At 50.8% G+C, this 18,719-nt stretch overlaps 1 protein-coding gene across 2 annotated transcripts; it reads left to right on the top strand.

The window, feature by feature from the left end:
* Positions 1–466: 466 nt before the first annotated feature.
* On the top strand, positions 467–18,430 carry RBP1 (retinol binding protein 1). Of its 2 annotated transcripts, none has more exons than XM_007518847.3 (4): positions 467–688; positions 1,028–1,206; positions 16,616–16,717; positions 18,205–18,430. In XM_007518847.3, the coding sequence occupies exons 1-4, from the start codon at positions 616–618 to the stop codon at positions 18,256–18,258; spliced, it is 408 nt and encodes a 135-aa protein (XP_007518909.1). In that variant the 5' UTR covers positions 467–615; the 3' UTR covers positions 18,259–18,430. The 2 variants fall into 2 exon arrangements, with proteins under 2 accessions (XP_007518909.1, XP_060052528.1); XM_060196545.1 differs by having other exon boundaries at positions 472–688; positions 18,208–18,430.
* Positions 18,431–18,719: the final 289 nt, after the last annotated feature.

Genomic DNA, 18,719 nt, shown 5'->3' with positions numbered 1-18,719 from the left:
ACCCTTTCTTTTTTCCTTCCTTCCTTTCTTCCTTCCTTCCTTCCTTGCTTGCTTTTTTTCTTTCTTTCTTTCTTATTTTAGATATTTTATTTATTTACTGGTAACCCTTTCTTCCTTCCTTCCGTCCTTTTTTATTTCTTTCTCTTTTTTATTGTTAATATTTATTTACTGGTAACCCTTTCTTTCTTCCTCCCTTTCTTTTTTCTTTCTCTTTTTTATTGTTAATATTTTATTTATTTACTGGACAGAGACAGAAAAATCAAGAGGGAAGTGGTTGCTGTCTGTAAGAATTGCCTGACATCTGAAGGAATCCTGAAGATCCATAGAGTTAGTGCCCCCCTAAAAAAAAAAAGTAAAATTAAAATAAACCAAAAGAAAAAAACGCCCCCCCCCCGCCCGCCCCTTCTGGGCGGTGCAGCCCCTTGTCTCGGGAGGAGGAGCCCCCGCCGGGCCGTAGAGGCGAGGCCCGAGGCTCCTCCTCCCGCTCTGCGCTGCCCTCCCCCGGGACCCCGTGTCGCTGCCCCCAGCCCCCGGTACCCCAGGGCGCACCCAGTCGCGGCGTCCCGGCTCTGCCCTCCGCTGCTCCTCGTTCCGGCCGCCCCCCAGCACCCCGAGATGCCGGTGGACTTCAGCGGGTACTGGAAGATGCAGAGCAACGACAACTTCGAGGAGTACCTGCGAGCTCTGGGTGAGCCGGGGCACCCCCACCCCCCAAGGTCTCCTCTTGCCCCCCTCCCCCCCGTGGGCTGGCTCTGCGGAAAAGTTAGAGGGCAGAGAACTGTAACGGGGGAGGTGGAGAGAGAAAGGGAGAAGAAGCAAGGAGGGATAGGAAGAGAGCGAGAAGGGGAGAGAAGAAGAGGGAAGAGTAGGGAAGAGAAGAGGAAAGAAGAGAAAAGAGGGTGAGGGGTGGGATTCTCCAGACAGCGCCACAGCCTGGTTCCCTGGGAGACAGCCCCGAAGACTGGGGTCTGGCCTGGGCCGTGGGGGAGCGGGGGTGGGCTCACTGTCGGGGTCCCCTCGCCCACAGATGTGAATGTGGCCCTACGCAAGATCGCCAGCCTGCTGAAGCCGGACAAAGAGATCGTGCAGGAGGGCGAGCACATGATCATCCGCACGCTGAGCACCTTCAGAAACTACATCATGGACTTCCAGGTCGGCCAGGAGTTCGAGGAGGATCTGACCGGCATAGATGACCGCAAGTGCATGGTGAGGCTAGGCACTGCTCGGCCCCCACCAGCAGGCCTGGGACTGGCAAAGACTGGGGCCCTTCTGCACTGGGGGACCCCACACTCCAGCCCCAGAAAGAGTCATGGGGTACAGAGCTGAGTGCCTGCCCACAGCCTCCAGGGGAGGGAGGAGGGAGGAATATGCCCATTTTACAGACAGGAAGATGTCCCACTGAGGCGAGGAAAGTTGCCCTGCAAGGTCCAGCTCAGGTGGGTGTGGCAGGGCTGGAATTCCAAAGCTGCTTGGAAAGAAGGCTGAGAGGAAAGGAAGAAGAAAGGGAACCCCCTGGAAGTGTTCACTGTCCTCCCGCAAGGCCCCACGCCACTCTGGGGAGTTGGGCACACTTGTCTCCCATGTCTGTGCCTTTCCTCTGCATCACCCTGAGCTGTGCCGCTACTGCCCCCCACTCCCACTCCATACCCTTCCCTCACCCTGCCCCTAGGGCTTCTGAGCCTCTGAAATCCTGCAGAGGAAGCAGAGGCAGCAGGGGCTGCTGGTGGCTGGAGGCCCTCCTCCTCCTCCTCTCCCCTCTCCCCCCAGGGTGGGAAGCTATTGACCGGGAGCTCCCAATTAGCCTGGCCATTTGCAAACTCCTTCCTTCCAGGAAGGTCAACCCCAGGCCAGCATTCACATTCTTGGGGTTCCAGGAGGCCTCTGGGGTGCTTTTATCTCATACTCACTCCAGGGAGCCTCTTGGTTTATGGATGGGGGCACCTGCTCCTCCCACCACGGCCTGGAGCCTTCCTGGGGAAGAAGTGTTTAAGCCACAGCCCCCACCCCACCTCAAGGGAGGGATTAGCAATGTCTGAGGCTCTGTCAGGGGAAAAAAGAGTTTGCAGGATCTGAGATTTGAACACCAGGCCTTCAGATCTGGAATTCCACAAACCTGCATTCTGCCAGACTCCTGCTTGCTGTTTGAGAACCTTCCAGAAGCAGAGGGCTCCTTTGTCTGAGAATCCAGTGCCCTGGAGCAGCTCATCTTACCCCCCCCCCACTATTTCATCTGCAGCTGCTACTTCAGTGAGTCTGAGCTCACTCTACCCTTTGGAATAGGGGTCTCCATGTGGTTGTAGGGGATGTCAGAAGGTGCCTCACCTGTGTGCTGGTGCCCAAGGCTCCCTGGCCTGGGACTCTGCATCAGTAGGGGAACCACTTGTCCCAGGGTGGCTCTTGGCTTTCCCACAGAGCTCATCAGGCACATGTTTGTTTTGGGTTAAACACAGCCCCTGGAATGTGCTGGCTGGTGCTTGTCTGATTATCTTCGCCCTGCCCTCCCATCCTCCCTTATTCATTCATGTGAGAACTGGTTACTAATCACCCAGGAAGACCAGCTCATTCCTAGCCTGAGCTAGGTACTGAGCTCCAGGTATTGCTTAGCTTTCACTGTATTTACACAGTCTCTGGGCCACTCCTGCAGACCAGAGGCCTGTGGCTGTCTCCCAGGGTTCCTGAGTGGCCTAGGGGCTTTCAAAACTTTGCCAGCCTGTCAAAAGCCCACCTCCTTCCCCCCTCAGGGTCCTGGAATAGAGTGGCAGCACAGAAGCACCTGAGAGAGGACTTCTCCCCATAGAACCTCTCTCTGCAGCCTGTGACACCTGGCACTTAATTGAAAGGAAAGGAGGAGAGGAGTGCAGGAGAGTTTGGGATACAGAGAAAGGGGACAGGGGAGCAGGGTGCCACTAGGTCACACTGGCTGAGTTCTCAGGGGCCTCAGGATTGCTGGACAAGATGGAGCTTTGACAGCTGCACAGCAAGCAGAAACAGTGTCCAGGGGGAGGCTGGCTTTTTCTAAGCCTGGGTGGGCCTGATTCTAGAAGCTTCTTCCAGTACATTGCATTAGTCTCACTTCTCCTCAGAGGCTCACTCTTGCATCCCGGCTGTTCAGTCTTCTCTGGGTCCCAAAGCATTTTGTGGAGCCGACTCTGTCTGCAGCTCCAGTATTAGCTACAGGAAGAGCACTAGGACTTGAGCAGACTTGGGGGTGAGGTGGGGAGCAGACCCAGGCTGCAGTCACATGGAAGGTGGTGGGCAGGATTCACCCCCGTCCCTGGAGGGGCACGGGGCCCACAGGAAGTGGAATCTACACTGTGGCTTCCAGGACAGGCAGGAAATAGTCAGGCAAACGAAAAGGGTTGAGGGGAAGGCCGAGGTTATGAGCATCAAGTCAGATCTTTCTCCAGGCCTGGAGAGGGGACAGATCTGACTTCAGCCATCCCAGTCGAGTGATGGAGGTGGCGGTGATGATGTCCCAGCACATGGAGATAAGAATTCAGGAAAGAAGCCATGAACCTGGTAGAGAGCACACACTATCATGTGCAAAGACCTGGGTTCAAGTCCCTGGTCCCCACCTGCAGAGGAGGAGGGTTACATGTATCCCTCTTTCTTTCTGTATCTCTCTCCCTCTCTGTCCCTCATTCTCTGTCAAAAAGAAATAAGAAATTACTGCAAGGAGCAGTAGATTTGTGCAGTCACTTCTTCTTCTAGCGTTTGCCTGTGCAGTCACTGGGCCTCAGTAATAACCCTGCTGGCAACAGAAAGAAAGAAAAAGAAAAGAAGAAAGGAAGAAGTAGGGCGGATTCAGAGAAGTCTAAGAACATTCTAGACAGAAAGACCCGTATGTGCAAAGGCCCAAAGGTTAGAACAGGATCAGCTGGAGGAAACTGAGGAGATAAGGGGTGTGATTGACAAGAGTCCTTTGGATGGAGTGTAAGATGTGATGGCAGAAGGGGGAAACAGACTCCAGGAGCCCTTGCTTGTCTTGGTCAGGCTGACATTATTTCCTCCAAAGACCCCAAAGGCTTCCAAAGATCTCTGCCTCTGCCTCTGTCTGTGGGCACCTCCTTTGTGCTCTAGAACAGGGGCCAGAGGCTGAGATCCAGCCTGTGGATGTGTTTACTCTGGCCAGCACAATGTTTGGAGGCTTTCAGAGCCAGTGGCCAGTGATTGCCAAAGACTGTAAGATTTCATTCTTTTGTTTGTTTGCTTTTTTGTTTTTGTCAACATTAGGGTTATGCTGTCCCAAACTGACTTACAGATAGAGAGAGGAAAGGATATCACAGCACCAAAGTTATCTTTAGTACAACAGGGGCCAGGCTTGACCCTGGGTCTCACACAAATAAGATTTCATGTTTAGGGTTGGCTAAATAGCTCACTTGAATAACGTGCTGTTTTTGTCATATGGGAGACCGAGGTTCAAGCCTGGATGCCACTACACTGGAGGAAGTAAACACCCAGTTAACACCCAGTAAAGTGCGTGTTACCATGAGTGAGAATCTGGCTTCAAGCCCCTGGTCCCCACCTCCACTTGCAATGCTTTGGGGGGCCATTGGGGGGGCGCTTCATAGACAGTGAAATAGTGCTTCAGGTACCTCTCTTACCTTCTCTCTCCCATTCTCAATTTTTCTTTGTCCTATTAAATTAAAATATAATAAATTAATGTTTTCTTAAAAAGAAAGGGGAAAAAAAAGTCAACCTAGATCAGTGCAGCCCTGGAGGTTACCAAAATCAAAGGATCCCATCTTTAAAGCCCACATTTTTAACTGGTCTTACCCCCTTCACAAAGCTAGACTGCTGGAAGTGCAGCTATGGGTTTGTTCTCCCAGGGCCCTGTCAGAGCTACTCCCGTTGGTTTTCCTGCAGGTCACTAGGGTCCTCACCCCACCCTGGAACCCAAGTCAAGTGGCCCATGTGACTGTTGGCACTGTGGCACCCATGTAATCCTGGCTCTGGGGCTGTGGCATCACAGGAAATTGTCAGAAACCTTATCCTCTGGCTCTAGCCCTGAGCCAGGGAATAAAGTCTGGGAGTGGGGTCACAAGTGTGGGCTTCCAGCAGCACACCAGGGCCACTGAAATAGCTCAATAGGTAGTATGTTGCTCTGTCATGTGTGTGACCCAGGTTCAAGCCTAGCCACACCATATTAAAGGGAGGTTGCTGCTGTAATCTCTCTCTCTCTCTCTCTCTGCCCCTATCTAAGGAAGAAAGAAGAGAAAAAACACTCTAGGCTCATCAGGTGCTTCTGATAAAACTACAGTTTAGGAATTATTGTTTTGGAGCAAAGAAGCATCTCTCTGCCTCTGTATCACACACACACACACACACACACACACACACATATCAAAAGCTATAATTTCAGGTGGTTCAAGAGTTTCCTGCCACGGGCCAGGCTAATCCACCTCCTGATCCCACAGCCACCACCATTCTGGCCCAGCTCCACCTGAGTCTCTTCTCTAGGCTGGGGTGGGGAGGTTGGGTAGAGGGTGTTCAGCGATCACATTTCCAGTGTGTTCGGCCCCATGATGTCTGGTTTACAGATGGCAGAGGCTGCCATCTGGCAGAAATGTACAAAGCCTAAGGGGTCAAGTGGTGACTCAGCCAGTAAAGCGTACCTAGGTTGCTTGAGACCTGGGTTCAAGCCCCTGGCCGCTTCCACCTGCAGGGGGGAAGCTTCCCAAGTGGTGGGACCGTGCTGCAGGTGTCTCTCCTGCCCCCTTCCCCCTTTTGCCTGTAGCCAGCTATCAAAAAGATAATATGGCCATCAGGAATGGTGGAGTCGTGCAGGCACCAAGTTCCAGCAGTATTGCATCCAAGTGGCAATAAATTATTTTAATGAGAGAGAGATACAGACGAGAACACTGCTCAGCTCTGATTTATAGTGGTGCTGAAGATTGAGTCTAGGACTTAAGAGCCTCAGGCCTGAAAGTCTATTTGCAGAACCACGATGCTGTCTCCCTCACCCCAAATACATTTTTATTTATTTTTTAAAGAAGAGATGTATAAAGACTAGACTGTGCTTTTCTGCATTGGCTCCTGCAGGCCCTGGACCACTAGCAACTCAGATCCAGTTTGCAGCCAGTACCATTTATGGAACCTCACAGTTTTGGAGGCAGGGAGAGGTTGGCCCTGAGAGGTCCTCAGTTTCAAGTATTACCCCACCCCTGGTCATGGGATCCACCAGAAGGAGGAGTGATAGGGTTCTCTGGCCCCCACTCTCCTGAGCAGGGCAGGAGCAGCTTTGTGGGCTAAAATTGAGCCTGGGCCAGGACCCCCAGCTGGGAGGCAGAGAACTGTTAGTCACCCCCACCCCCAACCCCATATTTTCCCTAGAGGAGGTGGCTTTGTTCCCTGGGAGCCTGGCCCAAGCCCTACCTCCTCTCCAGCCTTGAACTTACTATGACCCCTTCCACACAGCCTGCCTTCCGCTCTCCCCCTCCAGCCTCTTTGTCTCCACAATCAAAGGAGAAAGCACTCCAGTGTAGCCAGAAGGACCCCTGCCCCCATTCACCCAGAGGCCATTCCTTTACCAGGTTCAGGTATCTCCCTCTAGAAATTTTCCTTGAGCTCAAAAGCAGAAAAGAAAAGAAAAAAAGGAAGGAAGAAAGAATAAATGGGAGGGTAGGAGAGGAAAAGAAAGGTGGAAACTATAGAGACCCAGTCTCCTGCATGTTGTGCCTTGCCTTTTGTGGTGGCTGTGTCTCCACGTGGACACTTCCATACTTCCGGACTTCTTTCACCTTGGCTGCCTCCTTCTCCCACTTTCATCCACCTAATTGGCTGTGGCAGTGCCTGAAGTCCCATTGTTATTTCCTTGTGAAAAGTGCTGTTCACACTCCGGTTGAAATCCTTGTCTGCTTTCTGATCCTGTTCTTGGCTCTTTAAAGAGACTCTGTGTTGGGGGGGGGGTTGTTTTGAAAATAATAACACAATGCCTGTAACAGAGTTAGCTGCCAGGCTGCAGAGCCCTGAGTGAGGTGGGCTTGGGGAGCCTTCTGAGAGTCATTCCCTACCCCACCCCGTCCTTCTGCCAGGGACTGCCAGCCAGCAGTCCAGGAGGGAAACACCCAGACCTTTCATGTCTCAGTGAAAGTTCTCCGACCATTGAAATTGTGCTGGCCATGTGCTTTTGAGGCTCACAGAAAGCAAAGTTAAAACAGCTGTTTTAAAGCTCACCAGGTAGCTTTGGGGACTCACACTGGCCAGCAAGGACTGGTGTTTTGTTAGGCGGATATAGAGGACTGTAAAGTGACCCTTTTCCCCCTGGGGCTTCAGGACCAGAGCTGACAGCAGCTGACATTATGGCTGACATTATTGTACAGTCAGGGACTTAAAGGACCTTCTTAGTCTGAAGCTACCCAGCCAGCTGGTGACAGGGAAAAAAAGTACCTCATCTATTTTTTTTAATTGGGGTACCAGTGTTTTACAGTAAATACAGTTGTTGGTACATGTGTAATATTTCTCAGTTTTCTGCACAACACTTCCTTCTTGGGAGCCCCATTGCAGTCTGGGGGTGCAGGGAGTCAGACATCTAGGCTAGATCTGGAACCGTCTTCGAGGGAAGTTCTGAGGACTTTAAGGATGGCAGGGGAACTCTGTGCCACGGTGCTGTATGCAGCAGCACCGGAGTTCTCCCCACTGTGCCTCAGAATGTGGGACCATACAGAACTGCTTATGGGGACCACATTACAACCTGGGGGAGCTACAGCTGTTGATGTTTTGGGCCTCCATTGAACTCTTCCTCACCCACCTAAAGAAGCACCTCTATTTTTTAAATATTTATTTATTCCCTTTTGTTGCCCTTGTTTTATTGTTGTAGTTATTATTGTTGTTGTTATTGTTGTCGTTGTTGGATAGGACAGAGAGAAATCGAGAGAGGATGGGAATACAGGGAGAGAAAGATGAACACATGCAGACCTGCTTCACCTCTTGTGAAGTGACTCTCCTTCAGGTGGGGAGCCGGGGGCTCGAACCGGGATTTTTATGCCAGTCCTTATGCTTTGTGCCACGTGTGCTTAGCCCGATGCGCTACTGCCTGACTCCCATACCTCTTTATTTTTTGGTGTGATTATCCTTGCTCCCCTTGGCGGTGCCAGCTCCCTGTCTGCTGGGGATGGGCACCTGCTCCAGGGCAGTGACAGTGCTCCTTGCCATGTGACACATTGCTGTGTGTGACACTGAGAAACCCTCACACTCGCCCCATACTGGGATTGAGTGTGGAGACCCAGGGAAAGCAGGTGTGTTCTTTTCACTCTGAGGTTGACAAAATGATTTGCTGGGACTAGCTTGACACCTTGGTGCTGCTGCATGTCGAGATCCCAGAGAAAGGAAACTAAGATGCAGCCTGAAGGAAGAAGAAGAAGGTGAAGAGGAAGGCAAAGAATGAGGAGGAAGAAAAATAGGAAGAGGAGGAGGCAAGTGCTCAGTTAAGCAGACATACTGCTATTCGGAAAGACCCACACAAGGGCTTGGGTTTGAGCCCCTGCTCCCCACCTGCAGGAGGGATGCCTCACAAGTGGGGAAGCAGGTCTTCAGGTGTCTCTTTCTTTCCTTCTCTGTCTCCCCTCCCTTCTTGATTTCTCTCTGTCCTACTGAATAAAATAGAAACAAAAATTGGCTGAAGCCATGGATGCATAGTGCCAGCATTGAGCCCCAGTGATAACCTTGGAGAAAAAAGAAAGAGAGGAGGAGGAGAAGGAAGAAGAAAGAAGAGGAAAGGGAAGGGGATGACTTGCCTGTACTTGAACCAGCCTCTGCCTTTTCTTTTCCCCATAAGGGATTTGAACTGGCATCCCGTCACTTGTGCCTAAGGCCCCAGCACCCCTTCAGAGTCACAGACAATGGGAGCAGTCAGGCCTGAGCCACCCCCTCCACCCTCACCATCTCTGAGTCAAAAGACCTGGGTGGGGCTCAAGGACTTACTTCTCTTATTTCCCAGATGAAGATGTTGATATTGTTGAAGACCCATTTTTAAATAAATAATATTTATTCCCTTTTGTTGCCCTTGTTTTATTGTTGTAGTTATTGTTGTTGTTGATGTCATTGTTGGATAGGACAGAGAGAAATGGAGAGAGGATGTGAAGACAGAGGGGGAGAGAAAGGTAGACACCTGCAGACCTGCTTCACTGCCTGTGAAGCGACTCCCCTGCAGGTGGGGAGCTAGGGGCTCGAACTGAGGTCCTTACGCCAGTCCTTGCACTTTGCACCACATGTGCTTAACCCGCTGCACTACTGCCCGACAGGCGGTGAAGCAGGTCTGCAGGTGTTTATCTTTCTCTCCCCCTCTCTGTCTTCCTCTCCTTTCTCCATTTCTCTCTGTCCTATCCAACAATGACGACATCAATAACAACAATAAAAACAGCAAGGACAACAAAAAGGAAATAAATAAATAAATATTAAAAAAAAGAAAACCCATTCTTTTAATCACTATCAAGAAAAAGAAAAATGAGATAGCCCAGCCTCCACCCTGGCTTCTGTGATGTTGGGGACTGAACTCAGAACCTACATGGTTCTAAGGCCAGCACTTAATTCCCTGTACTACCTCATAGGCACTGCTGAACTCTGCTTTTTAACACCTCTTGAGTTTTCCATCCCACTGCACTGACTCCCTCTTGTCTGGAAGCAGAGTAACAGCCGTTTATGGGTTATTCCACTGGACTATGCGATATCTTCTCATGATCTGTTTGAGCATTGTCCTCAGCACTTCAGTCCATCCCTTGTATTCTGGAAAGGGAAGTTGCCTGTACTTCTAGCTGCTCCCAAAGATTCCACTGAGCCAACAGGCTAAGGCCTGAGCACACCTGAGACGCTCTAAAGGACTCTGGGCCAGCCCACTCTGTAGGGCTCTGCAGGCTGGTGCTTCACTGCGACCTCACACTGTGTGCTAAGTGCCCTGTCTTCATTTGCAGGTGCTTCCACCTGCTGGCCTCTTGCCCTCTATGCTTATTACCCTGGCTAACACCCCCTCCGTCACCACCACCATCACTAGTCTCCTGGGAGGGTGATTCTTCAAGGCCTGCTCAGGCTTCCCTGCTACATCCCTCCAGCATTGACTCTGCAGGTGCTGTACTGAGGGTGCCTCTGATGTCTGTGATGCATTTGAGAGATGGTAGCTTTGAGGGCTTGGCATGGTGGGCTCCCACACACTCATCAGATGGGCATTAAGTGAAGCTGCTGCCCCTCACAGGATGTCAACAGTTGTCATTGGTCTTGTCACTGCTGGGCCCACTTGCCATTTCATCACAACTGGAGTTGACTGGGTGTTTCACTCATGTGCTGGGAGTTCTAAGCACTTTCCCTGCATTCTGTCTTGTAGTCTTTTCAGTTCTATGAGGAAGATGCCCAAATTCTTCCTATATGAAAAGGAAGAGCAGTTGAGAGAGCTCTCTTGCTGGAGGCTTGGTCACCAGGGAAAGAGGGATTCACCTGACAAAAGTCTGCCCTGTGCAAGACTCTTCGGCTCAGTTCTGCAGGTGAGGGGATGGAGGCTTACCAGGAGGACTCTCCTGCTTCAAGTCAGCCCCCAGTAGGAGATGGGGATAGACAGGACTTTCGGCCTGCCTCCAGCCAAAGCTGTCACTGTCCCCTCCTGATGGCTTGTCTTAGACAGGTGAGCCCCCTCTGCCCTGTGACCCCTGGTCCTCCAGAGCAGCAGGCTGTTTCTATGGGAACAGACAGAATAGGGCCCTGGGTTAAGCAGTGATGTAAACTCTTCCTGACTGGGACTTAGTGCAGGAACCCTCTAGACCCAGAGATGCTGGGTTAATGTCTCTGCAGTGGCTAGAGGGCTGATTTCTGCAAGGGTAAACAGCCACTGAGGTATTTGCTCTAAAACAACAACAAAAACTTTACAAGCATTCCTGAAATACTTCCTGCCATGTTTCCAAGTATTCAGCATCCTTTTTTAAAGATTTGTTTACTGAGAGGTAAAGAAACCAGAGTTCTGCTCAGCTCTGGGTTATGATGATAACCCAGAGGGCTGGGGCTTGAACCTGGGGCCACAGGCTTGGCAATACTGTGCTCTTAACACTGAGCTATCTCCTCGGTCCTAGAAAAAAAATGTTAATGTATTTTTTCTCTTCCCCCTCTCCTTCCCTTTCTCTCCTTTTGTTTATCACTGGTGCTTTACCAGACTGACAGAGACCACAACACCAAAGCTTCCTTCAGTATAATGGGGACTGGGCTTGAACCTGGATCTCACACATGACAAAGCAGATGAACTATTTTGCCAAGCATGGTTGTATATTTTCTCTAGTGTTGATTCAGTGGAAGGGGATGATACCCTGCAGTGGCAAAGGGTCTCAGACCAGGATCAAAAACTCCCGACCTGCTCTCTCTCTCTGGAACCAGAGACAGCTCTTCCTGAGACTCTGCTTTTCTGTTTGTCTTAGAAGATTAACAGAGAGGCCAGAGCCTCCTGTAGGAGGAGCCAGGCCTATGCCCAGCAGAGAGGCTCTGAGTTCCTCCCTTACCTCCTCCCCTCCCTCCATAGCTGGAGCTGCTAACAGGCTGCTGGCTTGACCCCTCTTCCTGCCAGATGAGCTGACATCTGGCTTTCCCCATGCACTAGTCCTGGCTGACTAGAGGCAGGAAGAGGGAGACAAGAGGCCATCACCTCTCGGCTAACTCTAGGGTCAGGGTGCAAAGTTAGAGTTCACGGGGAGGGTCACATAAAGTCCAGCCGGGAAAACCCACCAAGAAGCCCGGCTAATGCAGCCTCCCTGCCTCTGCCCGGCTTGCTGTTCCTTCTGCCTGAGATGCACTCATCAGTCTTTCCCTGCTTCTGCTTCACTGGTTTGTGTGGTGGTTTTTTTTTATTATTATTATTTTATATTTGTTTATTTTCCCTTTTGTTGTCCTTGTTGTTTAACATTGTTGTGGTTATTATTGTTGTTATTGATGTCATTGTTGTTGGATAGGACAGAGATAAATGTAGAGAGGAAGGGAAGACAGAGGGTTTGTGAAGCGACTCCCCTGCAGGTGGGGAGCCGGGGGCTCAAACCAGGATCCTTAAGCCGGTCCTTGTGGTTTGCGCCATGTGCACTTAGCTCACTGTGCCACTGCCCGACTCCCAGTGGTTTTGCTTTTGTATTTTTTTTTGGGGGGGGGAGGTAGGTATCATCTCTTCCAGGAAGCTTTCCTTGTTGGACCTTGAAGCCAGTCCTGCTGAGATTCCCTGACTACATGTCCAAGAGCAGAGTGCTTTTCCTCCTCCTTTTTCTAGCCTCAGGGCCTGCAGTGCAGGTGTAGAAGTAGGGCAGCTGACTGAACCAGGCTGCAGAGAACTCTCAGCTCAGAAATCAAAGACAGGAACTCCATAGTTGTAAAACTCATCCCCCACTTCATGACCTTGAACCTCAGTTTCCCCATCTGCAAAGTGGAGAAATGTGGCAGAACTGCCCTGACAGGCGATCAGGAAGTTGCTTCTCCTTTGTTAATTAAATTTTTTTAATTTATTTTGGATAGAGACAGAGAGATTGAGAGGGAAGGGTGAGATAGAGAGGCAGAGAGATACTTGCAACACTGCTTCACTGTTTCTTTTTTTAAAATTTATTTTATTTTATTTATTTATTCCCTTTTGTTACCCTTGTTGTTTTATTGTTGTAGTTATTATTGATGTCATTGTTGTTGGATAGGACAGAGAGAAATGGAGAGAGGAGGGGAAGACAGAGAGGGGGAGAGAAAGATAGACACCTCCAGACCTGCTTCACCACCTGTGAAGGGACCTGCCTGCAGGTGGGGAGCCGGGTGCTCGAACCGGGATCCTGACGCCGGTCCTTGAGCTTAGCGCCACCTGCGCTTAACCCGCTGTGCTACAGCCCGACTCCCTGCTTCACTGTTTCTAAGGCTTCCTCCTGCAGGTGGGGGCTAGGGACTTGAGCCTGGATCTCTGGACATGGTCATGTGTGTGCTCAGTCAGTGTGCCTCCACCTACCCACCCTCTTGTCAGGCATCTTCTTGACATGCCCCGTGCTTCAGAAACAATTTGCTTAGGGATAACAGTTGTGACAATGATACATTGCTTCCCCCAGTTGCTAGGTTTGGGTGGAATGCCCAATTCTAGTCCTCACACAGAGCAGAGGGGGTGGTGATCCCTCCAGACCGAGCTGTCCTGTGTGGAGTGAAGCACCCAGTTCAGCCTTGGGGTCACATTCAGTGCTGAAACCCTGGAATGGCCACATGCAGTTCAGGGTACCACCATCCTCCTTGAATCTTGCCCATTAAACTCAGGGGCTCTTGAGCCCTTGGTGACTCAATCTTTTTTTTTAATATATATATATATATTACTGGATAGAGACAGAGAGTAGGAGGAGCTAGTGAAAAAGACGGAGAGACACCTGTAGACATGTTTCATCACTTGTGAAGCTACCCCCCACCCTGCTCCTGCAGCTGGGGACAGGGGACTGGAATCCAGGTCCTTGTGCAAGGTAATGTGTGCACTCTACCAGCTGAGCCGCCACCCAGCCTCCCTATCATCCTAAAATGGGTCCTGTGCCCTTTCTGGACTGGCTCAGGGGCTGGAAGAATGGCCCCTGAGAATGGTGCCGGTGTCTGTGTGGTGTCAGGGTTGTCTTCCTTGCTGCCTGCAAGGCCTTGTAGATACAACTGCTTCTAAGTCCTCCTGTGTCTGTGTCTGAGGGCTGGTTAGCACTTCAGGGCCATGTTCACTTCACTATCACCTGTTTTTACAAAGAGTTGATGTGATGCAGGCTGAGAGAGAGCCCTGCTCAGCTCTAGCAGACAACAATGCTAGGGATTGAACCCTGGACCTCAGAACCTCAGACATGAAGGCCTGGTGTGTTGTCTCCCCCAGCCTGAATACTCTCTTCATGTCCTTTCTGATCCAACAGTGACAGGGTAGGCTGGTGGCCTAGCAGAGGTGGCGACCCCTGACCACTGAGGGGCATCCCAGGGTGAGCCTTAGGGCATCTATGCCCAGATGTCCTGTTTGTGTCACAAGGCAGCAGTGATTCTTGTTCCTTACCCATCCTTCTCCTAACATGGCATTTGTCCATCTGTCTACTCATTTATTTTATTTTTTACTGATGTTCTTTTCTGTTCTGCAGGTAAATCTCACCCTCTGGGAAGTTTATTCTGATAGGATATGCAACTTTAAAATGAGAAGCCCAAGTGGTGTACCCATTTAAGCCATATAGTACTAAGTGCAAGGACCTATGCAAGGATTCAGGTTCAAACCCCCATTCCCCATCTGCAAAAGGGACACTTCATGGTGGAGAGGGCCTGCAGGTATTGGTCTCTCTCTCTCTCTCTCTCTCTCACTCTTTTTCTCTCTCTCCCTCTTCTCTCTCAATTTATCTTTGTCCTATCCAACAAGATGGGGAAAAAAATGGCCTCAGGAGCAGTGAATTTGTAGTGCTCGTATCAACTCCCAGTAATAACTCTGGGTGGAAGGCCCTGAGTTTTAGCCTAGATACTATATGGAACATCATGAACTACAGTGGGGAAGCTCCATAGATGGTGAAGTGTTTTTTTCTCTCTCTCCCCCTTCCTCTCTCTCTCTCTCTCTCTCTCTTTTTTTTTTTGCCTCCAGGGTTATTGCTTGGGCTCAGTGCCTGCACCACAAATCCACTGCTCCTGGAGGCCGTTTTTCCCCCATTTTGTTGCCCTTGTTGTTGTAGCCTAGCCGTGGTTACCATTGTCATTGTTGATGTCATTCGTTATTGTTAGGACAGAGAGAAATGGAGAGAGGAGGGGGAGAGAAAGATAGATACCTGCAGACCTACTTCACTACCTGTGAAGCAAATCCCCTGCAGGTGGGGAGCCAGGGGCTCGAACTGGGATCCTTACACTGGTCCTTGTGCCTTGTGCCACATGCACACTTAACCTGCTGTGCCACCACCTGACTCTCTCTCTCTCTTTCTCTATTCTTTCTCTCAAAAAAAAAAAAATGAACAAGGGAGTCTGATAAATTGTATACTTGTTTGGCACCACACTAAAAGCAAAACAAAATGAAACAAAAACCCAAGAATTGCAAATGCAGCTGGGCAGGGGTTGTTCTTGAGTATTAAAGAACAAAAAGCCTGTGGCCAGCTGGGGAACCTGTGCTCTGGCTAGAGGCAGTGCCTCTCAGGCCTACTGCTTGTTCCTTGTGGGTGTGGGCTCCATGGCTATGCTGTATGATTTTCCCAGAGAAGTAAAAATAAAATTAAATAAAAAGAAAAGAGAAGCCCAGCAACCCAGGAGGTGGTGTAATGGATAGAGCACTGAAATCGCAAGCATGAGATCTCAAGTTCAATCCTCGGCACCATGTGTCCTGGAGTGAAACTCTCAAATAAATCAAGAGAGGGAAAGAGAGTATGTGTGTGTTTCAGGCCCAGTCCCACCCCACCCAAAGTGGGCATGGACTGGAAAGTTGGAGAACGAAGCCTCAGCTCCCAGTGGGAGACATTGAGCTGGATCTGTTTCTGTACAGGCACATTCAATCTTAGGGATAAACCTAGGTGCCCATTTGGGCAGCCTGCCTCTGCAGTGGCCTCTTCCTGGGTCCCAGGCCCCTGGAAAGGAAGAGGTTCCTGGCCCACTTAGCCCTTGTCACTTCACACATCTCCTTTGGTTCCTAAGAGAACCAAAGCCTTTGTTAAGAAGCCAAGCTTTAAAAAAAAAAAAGGCAAGCTTACACCCAGCAAAGGTGCCCTGGGGGTTGCCCTGTCTCCCCTGTCAATTCCCTGCCTGGACAGCAGAGGGCAGCAGTGACTGCCACCCAGGATACTGCTGAGGTTTGGGTACAGTGGGGAGGCAGAGAGTGGTCATTCTCATGTTCTCCACACCCATTCTGCAGAGACCCCTGGAAACCTTTCTTCAGTGCCCTCTGCCCTTCAGCCTCCAGCCTGGTGCCTCCTCTTGCTGCAGCCTCATGGGATTCCCCCAGTTTCTAGGATCAGTGGGGTGTTCAGATCTGCAGCCATCCTCAGAAGAGGAAAGTGCCAGGGATAGGGCTGAGGCTGCTCCCAAGACAGGAAAACTGAAACAATGAATGAATGAATGAATGAATGAATGAATGAATGAATGAATGAATGAATGAAGCCTATCCACCCCCTTGGAAGCTCACACTAAATGCTTCCATGCCTTTTTCTCTCATCTCCCCTTTGAAGGAAACTCCTGAGGGGTTTTGTGTGGCAGATTTGCACCCTTTCATAGGAATCTGTAATGGGCTTGGCGGATTAGACCACAGATACTGCTCTTTGTATGAGAGGGTCTAGTCCCACACTGCACCCACCACCCAAGCTCAGTGCCCCCACCCTCCCAGCCAGGACCATTGCCCTCACAATCTTAGAGACAGTTTGGTTTCTTCTCCCCTCCTACTCACTTTTATCTTCTTCCTTCTTCCCCTCTTTTCTTGTCTTTCTCTTCCCCCTTTTTCTTCTCTTGTTATTGGTTCTCTTTTTCTTTCTTTCTTCTTATTTTTTTTTGCAGGTCCATGTGTTCCGATTATCTAGATTCCACATGTGAGTCCACCACCTTGCTTAGCTCACTGAGCATCATCACCTCCTGCCCCATCGGTTTTGTCCTGAAGGACACAGTGACTCTTTACTGATGCCCCAGATCAGCCTGGGTTGCTTGCCCCTGAGTGACTGCTGTGTGTTTCATCTTGCAGACCACAGTGAGCTGGGACGGGGACAAGCTGGAGTGTGTGCAGAAGGGTGAGAAGGAGGGGCGCGGCTGGACACAGTGGATCGAGGGGGACGAGCTGCACCTGGTAGGCCCGGGACACTGCTGAGGTAGAGGGTAGGGGGCCGGGGGGGCGGTGGGAAGCCTTAGCTGTCCTGGGCTCTGCGCCAAAGCTTCTCTCCTTAGGCCTGGGGAAGACCCGCAGGCATTCAAGCCCTTGATTGCCACCTTTTTCTCTCCAGAAGCAGGTGCAGCTGCTCAGCATCAGGATCATAGTTAAGCCCTATGATCCCCATGTCAGTGGCCCCTGCACCCCGCAGCCCATAGGGATACAGAGGCGTGTGTCTAAGTGGTGCTCATCTGGAAAGTGACAAAGTGAAGATTCACTCCCCCGGTGCTGTTTTCACCAAATCATAATCATGGCTGGCGAGAGCTAAGGAGAGTCCTCAGTGGCTGGAGCAGGAGAAAGCTCTGCCAGGTCATGACCTGGGTCTGAGTCTGAGCCCCCCACCCCCCACCCCACAATAGGCTTGGGGCAGGTGGTTTTTTTAAATATTTATTTATTCCCTTTTGTTGTCCTTGTTGTTACTACTGTCGTTGTTGTTGGATAGGACAGAGAGAAATGGAGAGAGGAGGAGAAGACAGAGAGAGGAGAGAAAGATAGACACCTGCAGACCTGCTTCACTACCTGTGAAGCGACTCCCCTGCAGGTGGGGAGCTGGGGGCTCAAACCGGGATCCTTAAGCTGATCCTTGTGCTTTGCGCCACGTGAGCTTAAACTGCTGCACTACCGCCCGACTTCCTGGGGCAGGTGTCTTAACTACCAATGCCTTTCTGCTAGTCAGGGGGCCTCAAGCACATGGGCTGGTGAGTGGGGCTGACAAAGGGCCCCAGGCATCTTTGCAGAATCACTGGGCCACAGAGCTTGCTCCAGCCAGCCTCTCCTGGGGATTTCCCCTGCTGGCCCAGGCAGGAGAGCATGTACACTGAACTCCAGCTACATAACTGCACCTCCTCATCCAGGGGCCAAGCTGAGGGCTCTTACTTTTGTCTCTTGTGGGCTTTGAACTTTGACAGACCATTCAGACATGGGAAGGAAAGCGAGGAGGGGAGGAGGGATGGAGAGGAGCATTCTTTTCCAGATTGCCAGGCTTTGCAGAAACAAGCAAACAAACAAGCCAGCAGGACTGTTCTTCTGTCTCTTGTCAGCAGTAGTCAGCAGGAGCTGGGTGGCATTTCCTTGCCACCTGGTGCTGGCGCTGCAGTCCTCCCACTGAGACCCTGAGGGGACTGGACCTAGCCTGAAGCCTAGGCAGCTTTCAAACACCCCAATTGGCTCCTTTCCCTTTAGTTCCATCAAAGCCTCTTCTATTTCTCAGACATGTAGAGCCCAATCACCAATAAAGCCCAATCACCATGGATCCAGCTGAACCCATTTTACAAGGGGCTGGCTTGCATAGACCTATTCCTGGGGTGTGAGGTGACTTCCTACTCCCTGCCTGTGTGCCCCAAGACCCCTCCCCTCTCCTCCCTGTAATCTGATTCAGGCTGTGAAAGCATCTGCTTTTGTTCCAGGAGATGCGAGCGCAGGGCGTGATCTGCAAGCAAGTCTTCAAAAAGGTGCACTAAGCACAGCCTGGACAGATGGCCCCTTGAGGAATGAGGGACTACAGGCTAGGACCCCCCCCTCCATCACCTTGACACAGCATGGGGCAGCAGTGCCCAGCCTCCCTGGCTTCCCACAGTCCATTCCCTTCTCTGAAAGCAAAGCCATCTCAATAAAAGTGATCTCAGCCCAAGACATCTGTTTCTGAGATGTTTCAAAGTCCACTACCCTGACATTTTCCCCCTGGAGTTTCTGAAGCCAGTTTTAAGTTTTAAATACAGCCACCTGCCTGCCTATCTTGCCTACGCCTTGTGTCTTTCTGTGTGGTCTTTTCCTGGAGACACAAGTGCCAAGTGCATCACTTGGTCCATCAGCCACTGGGAACCTAGTGTGTTAGGTCAACAAGAGAGCTTACCTGGATAGTGCTCCTGCTTTGCCATAAATGACCCAGGTTCAAGCCTGACTCCCACTTTTGTTGCAGAAA

The sequence above is a fragment of the Erinaceus europaeus genome, chromosome 1 (assembly GCF_950295315.1).
Source record: "Erinaceus europaeus chromosome 1, mEriEur2.1, whole genome shotgun sequence".
Classification (NCBI taxonomy): Eukaryota; Metazoa; Chordata; class Mammalia; order Eulipotyphla; family Erinaceidae; genus Erinaceus; species Erinaceus europaeus.
This window is presented reverse-complemented; position numbering and strand designations above follow the sequence as displayed.

Coding starts and splice junctions, on each gene's coding strand:
- RBP1 (XM_007518847.3), top strand. CDS start 616: ATGCCGGTGGACTTCAGCGGGTACTGGAAGATGCAGAGCAACGACAAC. Junction 689..1,027: donor GGAGTACCTGCGAGCTCTGG/GTGAGCCGGGGC, acceptor CCTCGCCCACAG/ATGTGAATGTGGCCCTACGC. Junction 1,207..16,615: donor TAGATGACCGCAAGTGCATG/GTGAGGCTAGGC, acceptor TTCATCTTGCAG/ACCACAGTGAGCTGGGACGG.